At 49.6% G+C, this 9,962-nt stretch overlaps 1 protein-coding gene across 2 annotated transcripts in view; it reads right to left on the bottom strand.

The window, feature by feature from the left end:
* The window catches only part of ACSL1 (acyl-CoA synthetase long chain family member 1), a 65,557-nt gene extending 58,281 nt beyond the window's left edge, over nt 1–7,276 (bottom strand). Inside the window, exon 1 of one of the 2 annotated variants that reach the window (XM_052661547.1) lies at nt 7,231–7,276. Coding sequence is in view for 1 of the 2 variants with exons in the window: in XM_052661546.1 (XP_052517506.1) it covers nt 6,433–6,478 (46 nt within the window). In the remaining variant the exon portion in view is untranslated. Of the gene's footprint in view, nt 1–6,432; nt 6,494–7,230 lie in introns of those variants that run through there. The other variant, XM_052661546.1, reaches the window with a different exon arrangement.
* Nucleotides 7,277–9,962: the final 2,686 nt, after the last annotated feature.

Below are 9,962 nucleotides of genomic sequence, written 5' to 3' on the forward strand. Positions count from 1 at the left end.
CATCCACCTGCACCCTAATAGACGGTCTACCCCACAACGGAGGGTGGGCAGTGCCCCCGATCTTGGAGACCAGTGTTCCTCCTCTGTGTCACCTGCCTGCCAAGAGTCTCGGTCAGTTCCCGATTATGGGCGGCAATAAATGCAACTGCTCACTGGAGCACCTGCAGAAAGAAGCCCGCCACACCCAGGACGTGGGCTAACGGTGCCCGCCCAGGCTGCCCATGGACTTGCCATCCAGGAGGGAGACAAAAATACCCTGCAAGGCCCCGTGATGGAAAGAAGAATGTTGGGGAGGGCACAACAGTGAGGGTCATGGGCACCCAGGTCAGTGCAGAGGCCAAGTGTCCCAGGCAAGGCCCCTGGCAGGCAAAGGGGCTGGCTCATCAGCGGTGGTCTGTCTCAGACCCCATAGCTGGAGCCCCTACGTGCCCTCCCAAGAGGCCCTGAAGTCTGAGGCATTGGTCGCTGACTCATGTCAGGAGGGAAAACAGCCTAGCACCATCTCTGGCATCTAGGCTGCTCAAGCTGCCTGGCGTACCCTCTGACTGCAGGTCCCTCCCCCATGAGGTGGTTGGCTGGACTGCCTGACAGCAAGGTCCCTGCTCCATCTGGGGCACCTCCAAGGCTTGCTTGAGGCACAGCGTGGCTAACTGTCTTAGAGGAGGAACAAACAGCTATCTGACAATTTCACCATCCACACAGAAACAAGGTAGGATTTTTGGTAGGAATACCAGGTAAATGAAGGCTACAGTACAGTTACGTAACATTGTCTAGAACTTGACATTGATCTTCTTCCTGTGAAGCCCATAGCCACCTGTTGCTCAAATATAACAAACTACCCCCGGAGAGACCTCAGACGCCCTCTGGCTTGCCAAGTTCAACCCCGGGAAAGCACAGGCTTTGGTCTGGGGATTTTCAATGGCTTGATGTCAGCTATAAGATCTGAGCCTTGCATGGATTATAATATACAAACCTTGAACAATGGAATGTACATTCTTATCAGTGACAGCATTTATGGGATAATTGTCCATCTGAATGGATGACTGGCCTCCGTCAGTCATCAGATGATTATTAAGTACTTACAAGCAGTCAGGTCCTGTGTTAAATGCTACTGAAGACACAGAAATGACAGTGATCAGGTCTGCTAAATGCAGAGCTGAGTATGTGGCTGGGGGCCTATCTGGGGGGACTAAGCTAAGCACATACGAAGAGGCAAAGGAAGGGTGAGAGGGGTGGGGTGCTTGCCACTCAGAAACTGAAGAACCAGTGCACCTAGGCATCAAACAACTGGAACAGAAGTAGGCCAACCACCAGAACAGGGTTCAGGACAGCCTCCGCCGGCCCGGCATTACCCCTTTGGTTTCTGAATGAGGGCCGGGTGCTCAGGGTAGCAGCTCTTTTCTAACCAGAATGTGACTGTCTCAACATTTTAACCACCAGCTCTTGTCGGCTGAGGGTTCCAGTGAGTGATATGGAGTCTGAGGATGGTGAGGGTCACTCCAGGAAAAGGGCCTCTGAAAAGCAGGGGCATGAGCAAGGAGGCAGGGACCAGGATATCACTGCAGCCGGGGGGTGGGGGGTCATGCCAGGGAGGCTCACCCGGGACACAGGAAGGTGGGTCAGGTGACAGACAGTGCTCACGTACAGAGTAGTCATGGGTGCAGAGGCCTTGGTTCAACCCTGTGCCACCAGAGTCTCTTTCCAAAAGTCCCAGCATGTGGCTGTTTGGCAGACTCACGGGAGACAGCAGGTTCGAACTGGATTCCAGAAGCCCCCAAGAGCCAAGCTACCCAAAGACTTGGGGCCTTCCAGAGGGACCCTGGGAGGCTTCTGGGCAGAGGAGGGATTTGATCAGAACTCTGTGTTAGGAAGTGTCACCATCATTTTTTTTTTAACTAAGTACCCTTGTTTTCTAAACTACAGGTGACAGACTGTGGATGAGGGTGGCGACCTGGACAAGAAAAGGAGGAAATGCACGTGTGCTGGGCAGCATGGTACAGAATAACGGAAAATGCTGACTGGCTGGGTCTCAGGGCGCAGGTCAAGGATGACACCAAGGTCCAGCCATTCCTCCAACAGGCAAACTCCACCATGCGTCACGGCCTGAGGGGAACACAGTTTATGCAACCTTGGGAAGTCACTCCGCCCCTGGGCACCAGGTACTATGTCAGGTGATGAGTGAGTTAGGGTCCCTGAGCCAGGGGGGTGCTGGAGTGTCTCCAAGGCCAGGAACCAACTGTATCTCCAGTTTATGTGACCTGGGACTCCCACCCTGCCCTCCTTCAACCATGGCAGCCCTGCTTTTATTTATTTCATATACTGGGGTTCTGCCTAAAATTGTCTTGGGGGAAAGGGGGCCACAACTGATAGACAATATCTCTGTGCCTTCAAACCCTGCAAGATATTTAAAGGTTTCCAGCACAATCTAGAACAGGAGCAACTTCTAGGGCAGGCAAAGCCTTTTGCTCTCTAATTCTCTAAAAAAGTCACAGCTGTGTAGCAGGTGATCTCACTGGCCAAAAGGAACGGAATCAAAATCTGTCTCCGTTTCAGCCTGCTGATGGTGAAGACAACGTGTGAACAGGACAGGGGACAGCAAAGGAGCAAGGCCAGGGAAGAACCAGCTCTGTCCTCAGTCTTGCCACCAGCTGGATAACCTGGAACTTTCCAGGGCGCCCCCTTAGACTAAGATCCCTTCAAGTTCGAGAAGAAGAGCCGAGCCAGTAGGCGCTCTGGCTCTGAAACCGGACTGCTGAGGTTCAAACCCTGGTCTGAGAGACTTTATCTGTGTCTGTTCCTTTTTACCTTTCATCAGGTATGGATATATGTAGGACTGCTTTACAGGGTAGCTGGGACGATGAACTGGGTTAACAGCTCTGAAGCGCCGAGAGCAGCGCCTGGTGCTGTTGGCTGTATGACCCTTCATCCTATTCGCTTAGCTACACTGCCCTGCTTCCTAGTTGACAGCTGAGCCTGGTGGGAGAGGAGCTCCTGTAGCAACTTTCTATTTACTCTGGTTAACAAAAGAAAAAATAGTACCCAGGGCATTTTGGCCTTATGTATATGGACATTTCCCCCACAACAAACCTGTGGGGAAAGTGCCAATTTCTATAGCAGCCAAGTAAGTGTGCCAATGGACAGATAATACATTTATCAGAAGTCCCTCCCAAGTGAGGAAATGGTCTAAAAGGCAGCCCACACTTCCCCCTGTGGTGCCCTAACTTCTTTCCACTTATCTTTCCAGAGCATGAATCCTTATTTCAACAGTTTTTGACTAAAACACATGAACCCATGGTTCATTAAAACCATCCAGTAATAAAAAATAATTTCCAAATCATGGTCAGTTTCAACAGTTTTAAAGCAGTGAAAGTGAAAGTGTTAGTTGCTCGGTCATGACCAACTCTTTGCAACCCCATGGACTGTGGCTCCTCTGTCCTTGGGATTCTCCAGGCCAGAATACTGGAGTGGGTAGCCTTTCCCTTCTCCAGGGGATCTTCCCAACCCAGGGATCAAACCTGGGTCTCTTGCATTAGCAGGCAGATTCTTCACCATCTGAGCCACCAGGGAAGCCCCTTTAAAGCAGAATATTCCCTAACTTAAAGAAAAAAAAGACATACTGAAATATATAAGATATTTAGTAAACTTTTCTAAATGTCCAATAATAGGGGAAAGGTAAATAATTTATGACACATTGCATGAACTATGTAAGACAGTCATCTTCAAAACTCATTTTTTTCAAGAGTATATAACAACGTGGAGAAAGTGTCCACAATATACCTTAGGTCATTAAAGTCAAATGAGCAAAAATATTATCTTCAATGCAAAAGCAAAAGCAGCCTGTAGGATCTAGTTCTTCAACCAGGGACTGAACCCAGGCCACAGCAGTGAAAGCACAGAATCCTAAACCACTAAGCCACCAGGGAACTCCTAGATTTATTTTTTATGGTTCTCAATTTTCCATAACAAGTATAGATTTCTATTATAATATTAAATGGATATGTTATATAAATTATACACCACATAATTATATACTGTATTTATATAAATACACAATTTTACTCATATAGCTTTTCTGAGGCAAATGGTTTTTGAGTTAGCTATTAGACAGCTTTCAAATTTTTATTTACAACTAGACAACTACATGGAGCCACCAGTCCTGAAACCTTAGACATGGGACAGAACTGGCCTCCAACTGAATGTATTCTTTGGCAGAAGAAAGCACAGGGGAGCAGAGTCCTCACCTCCAGCTAAGTTTTTGGCCAAAGAATGTGCCATCCCTCCAAGCTGGCCAAATTTCTGGGAAGGATCCTTCCTATTTCACCCTCCCCTCTTGATTCTATAAAAGCGACCACTAATAACTGTGTCCTCTCCAACACAGTGAAAGTGAAAAGTCAAAGTCACTCAGTTGTATCCGACTCTTTGCGACCCAGGCCAGAATACTGGCGTGGGTAGCTTTTCCCTTCTCCAGGGGATCTTCCTGACCCAGGAATCAAACCAGGGTCTCTTGCATTAGCAGGCAGATTCTTTACCAACTGAGCTATCAGGGGAGCTCACGGTGAAGAACTTCTAAATGTGTGTGTGAAAAAGCAGACAGATGAAGATGACACAGATAAAGTGACCAGTTTCTCCTGTCTCTGTGGTACAAATTATGTATCATCTCAAGCTTCACAAATTAGGAATTCTTAAAGAGTTCGCATTCAGCATTTTAGGTGACCAATGGGAGAGGAAATGACATGGAGCTGGGCACACAAGCACTGGTGAGCCTGCCTCCACGTTCTAGTTCATCAAGTCCAGCTATGTATTTGTTTAAAAGTTCCCCAAAGCTCCTGTTAGGACTAGAACATTGAAACTCAAACTCAACCGCTGGCAGCTTCAGATTAGCTCTGTTCACTGAGACTTGATCTCCAGGAATGAGTGTCAAAGCGAAGTGACTCTAATGTGTTTGTCTGAACACCAAGTTGAACAGCTAACCTTCAACAAAAACTGGCACCTCTGATCTCTCTCCTTACTGGCCATGGCCTGTCAGAAAGCAGAGCTTGAAGGGGACTTCGAGTACCTACAGCTCTGAGCTGCCTTAAGGGATATTCCTTTGTATTTTCGAACACAGGAGCCTAAACCATTGCATCATCCAAACAAATCTGTTCACAAAGCATGATTAATTCTGTCACCATTGACAGCATTAGGTTATGAGAGTAAACGCAAAAGAACATAGGACATAGGTGGTAAATTTGCACAAAAAATTCAGAAACAAAGTTATTCTGTCCCTTCAAGGTTACTGAACATCACGTCTAGAAATGACTACTTATTCCTACAGTCATGCTCTTTTTCAGAAAAGTGAAACTTGAAGGGAGAGAGGAGAAATCCCCAGCTGTGAAGACAAAACAACAATCTTTCCCCACCCCCTCCTCCAAACTTCCACAAGATAGCTACATCAAAACCAAAGATGCAGCCTGCCCTGGACGTCAAGGAGGACACTGTGGCATGCGGGTACACAGTCAGCTATACCAAAGCTCAACCAAAAGCTGTGATAGTTATGAGAACTCAACCTGTATGATATAAATAGAGACCTTTCTTTACCTGCATTTGTCACAAGTATCATTCTCTTAAATGCCCCAAATTTAAAAGCCCAGAGATTCTTTTTAGTCAGGTTGCCCACAATAATAAAAAATACTGCCAAACTATGCTTAACAGAAACAGGAAGGAAATAGGTCAACATGCTAATAACTGTGAGAGAAGGGTGATTTTAAAAGTCTGTTCCATTTACAGCAAATGCAGAAAACAGGTCTATAACACATGGTCTATGATGTGTCTATCTGAAGTGAGAGAGGGAGATATGAAGTGGGTTACTCTTCAGGGTTTGCTTTTTTCAGTCACAGAATTTTAGTTTCTGAAAGACTTTAGTCTAATGCACCTGTTCCCACATGAGGAGTCAAGTTTCAGCCTGAGAAGGGATTCTCCCAGTTGAATCAGAACAAGAATGAACATTTCCCAGGACTTGGCTCCACACTGATGGGAAGGGAAGGTTACTTTAAAGGTCCCACCTTCTCAAGCCCATCCAACCAGACAATCAACTCAAATCTTAAGTTTTAAGCCAATTCAACCTGCCACCTCAGTCTGAAAAAGCTGAATCAAGACAGAGGTACCCACTAGCTTTTAGTTTGTAAGTGTTAAGCAATTAATTGTTTAGGAGATAATAATCACAGCTGAAATTTGTCAGAAACTATGAAATTAACCAGTTTCTCTCATGCTAAGCCAAGGTAAAAAATAAACGGATATTAAGTTGGGGCACTTTACATACACCTGCACCAACAAGAAGCTTAAATGTTAGAAATTTCAAAGGCAAGGGCACTATTATAACGGTATTAATTAAGCTCCATAACCTTGAAAGTGGGTAGGGTGGGGAAGGGGTTTGCAAATTCTAGCCTAACACACCGATTAAGAGGAGCATCTGTCTCTGTGTTCTCGTCCACGTGTTCATTCAAGTCACCTACCACCACGCTCCGTCTAGGCGGCAAGGAGATAGATATCATGATTTTTACTTCCTAATTTCAAAACATGCCAGGCTCTTTAAAAAGACTTCATCACGGCCATGTACAGCAGCTGTGGCACTCCTCTGCAGGCACCGCGAGAATTTCCACATGTGGCCACCGGCTTCGGATGCTGCCTTTGACCCTCCCGCGGGCGCGCAGGGACCACCCTTCACGCGGAGGCTCTGATGCTTCCACGCACGATCCGAGCATGCCCCCAACCCGCCTCGGAGGGGCAAGAGGGAGGCCGCGACCCAGAGAGCATCGACACGGCCCCGCGGCGATCATCGCCCCGAATCTGCAGCTCCGGGTCCGGCTTCCCGCTGGGCGGTCCCCGCCGCCACACAAACAAGGACCCGGATCCGCGGCGCGCGTCACCCGCACCCCGCCGTGCACCAGCCCAGCGCCCGCGCCGCCGGGGGGAGAGGCGGGCGGGCATCGCCGGCTCTCTTGCACAGGAAGCAGCGGCGGATCGGGCGGCTTGGAGGCCTCCGCGGCGGAGGGAACTCGGGGAGCCGCCGGGCAGAGGCCGGAAAAGAGGAACGTCGCTGCGATCCGAGGGCGGGTTCTCGCGTCTCCGTTGCGGCCGCCACCTCCCGGGCTCCGGCCGGCGGGGCAGCCTTAGACCCGAGCCCCCGCCGAGACCCGGGCGGCGCCGCAGCAGGTACGGATGCGGCTCCCCCCCGCTAGAAGGAGCACTCACCTCCTCCGCAGGCCCGGCCGTCCGCCGCCGGCTGTCACTGCAGCCCACTGCCGGCCCAGGCTGGGTCCGGATGCTATTTAAGGGCGCCGCCGCCGCTTCCGAGAGCTGGCTGCGCTCCAGCCGCTCGCTGCAGCCTAGGAGCCGGGCTGAGGCCAGAGCGCGGGCCCCGCCCGCCCCGCCTCCGGCCCCGCCCCGCCCCGCCCCCGGCCCGCCCCTCCCCGCCTGGGCCCCACTCCCCCGCCGCACGCCCGCCCTGCGGTCCGGTCGAGCGCGTGCCCGGCGGCTGGTGGAACCTTGGGGCACCGCGGGGGACGAACGCATCTCCAGGCGTCCTGACTGCCCTGGATTTCACAAGGAGTCCAAGGAAGGGCAAAGAGTAAATTGTGGTGGCTCAGCCCAGAAGTCTGCAGTGCCGGAGGGCGGGCCGGGAGACGCCCTTTCGCGTCTTCCACCTTCAACCACAGGCCCTCTGACTCCTTGGGGGCGGAGGCTTTTGCCGGGAGGCTCCCTGGACGTCCTGAGGGCTTTCCTTTCCTATTGGCTTTGGCAGAGAACTTGCATGATCCTTTTAACCTGGTTTCACCTCCCCATCCACCACCCCCTCCCCCGCCCCCATGCGGTTTCGCCACAGTCCCTGGCCGGGAAAGGCCCTGTTCTGGACTTCTGCAGAGCGCTGGACATAAGACCAACAGGACAGATGAGCCTCAGGATAGTTGGATCAGAGCACAGGCTCGACACCACTCAAGGACAGTGCCCCCCTGCCAAGTTCTGAGGGCCCGTTCGCGGCTCAGCCCTGGCCATGCGGTTTTGAGGGCTTCTGTCTCTGTGCATGCGATGTCCACTGGGGCCTTCCAGAGCCCAGCGCAGTTTTTTTCAGGCTCCTGGTCCAAATGGTATTTTTCCTCTTAGCTCCTGAGGCCTGCCAGTAGCCTTAACCTCTAATACCAGGGTTCTAGTTACAGTGGCACTTGTGCCCGATGGTGGATAGAGGACTCTTGTCTAGTACTGCTTTGAATTGGAGGCATGAGAATTAGAATAAATGCCTCTAATAATGACAGATAACCTCTACTGAAATATTTCACACCCATTATCTTATTGAATCTTCATCATAACCTTCTGAAGTGGATGCAGTCTCTATTCCCTTTTCACAGATGAGGCCCAGAGAGGTTGAATGCTAGGGAAGGCAAAATTATGTGGGAATTTAGGCGGTCTGCTTCCAGAGTGCATCCATAATAGTCAGGGGAAGTGTACAGGTTCTTCTGCTCAGGTGAACTTGTGCTGGCTGAGGCCTCAAGCACTCAGATCGAGGCCATGATGATGCCCTAAGGACTTCTCCTGGGCCCCTCTCACTGGCTCAGAGCATCTGCTGTGGCAGCAGCACTCATCTCCTGCACGTGATACAGCGATGGTGAGGCAGCCCACACTCCAGCAGCCTCTGCAACAGCTCGCTTCTCCTAGGCTCTCTTCTCCAGTTAGATCTGCTAGCTCTGGACTCTCCATTTAAAACTAACAATGGGCTCCACTTTCGTTTTTACTCATTTCCACTTGGCTAATCCTGGATTTAGACCTCTGTCCAGCTCTCCTTCTCACCTGTGGTTCCATCATTTCAGTCCCTCTTTCCCACCCACCCCCTCCGACTGCTCCAGCCAGTCCTCCAGGCCCGGTGCCTCTTCAGATGCTTCCCAAGGTCTGTGGTATACTAGTTTGCCAGGGCAGCCATAACAGGGTGCCACAAACTGGGTGAGTTAAACAACAGAAATGTATTATCTTACAGTTCTGGAGAACCATACAAAAAAGATCTTAATGACCTGGATAACCACGATGGTGAGATCACTTACCTAGAGCCAGTCATCCTGGAATACGAAGTCAAGTGAGCCTTAGGAACTATCACTATGAACAAAGCTAGTGGAGGTGATGAAATTCCAGCTGAGCTATTTCAGATCCTAAAAGATGATGCTGTTAAAGTACCACACTCAATATGCCAGCAAATATGGAAACCTCTGCAGTGGCCATGGGACTAGAAAAGGTCAGTTTTCATTCCAGTCCCAAAGAAAGGCAATGCCAAAGAATGCTCAAACTACCGCACAACTGCACTCATCTCACATCAAGCAAGGTAATGCTCAAAATCCTTCAAGCTAGGCTTCAACAGTAAGTGAACTGAGAACTTACAGATGTGCAAGCTGGATTTAGGAAAGGCAGAGGAACCAGAGATCAAATTGCCAACATCCATTGGATCATCAAAAAAGCAAGAGAGTTCCAGAAAAACATCTACTTCTGCATCATTGACTACTCTAAAGTCTTTGTGTAGATCACAACAAACTGTGGACAATTCTTAAAGAAATGGGAATACCAGACCATCTCACCTGCCTCCTGAGAAACCTGTATGCAGGTCAAGAAGCAACACTTAGAACTGGACATGGAACAACAGATTGGTTCTAAATTGGGAAAGGAGTACGTCAAGGCTGTATATTGTCACCCTGCTTATTTAACTTCTATGCATAGTACATCATACAGAATGTCAAGCTGGAAGAATCACAAGCTGGAATGAAGATTGCCGAGAGAAATATCAATAACCTCAGATATGCAGATGACACCACCCTTATGGCAGAAAGTGAAGAGAAACTAAAGAGCCTTTTGATGAAGATGAAAGAGGAGAGTAAAAAAGCTGGCTTAAAACTCAACATTCAAAAAGTGAAGATCCTGGCATCCAGTCTCATCACTTCATGGCAAAT

Source organism: Budorcas taxicolor, chromosome 24 (assembly GCF_023091745.1).
Source record: "Budorcas taxicolor isolate Tak-1 chromosome 24, Takin1.1, whole genome shotgun sequence".
Taxonomy (NCBI): domain Eukaryota; kingdom Metazoa; phylum Chordata; class Mammalia; order Artiodactyla; family Bovidae; genus Budorcas; species Budorcas taxicolor.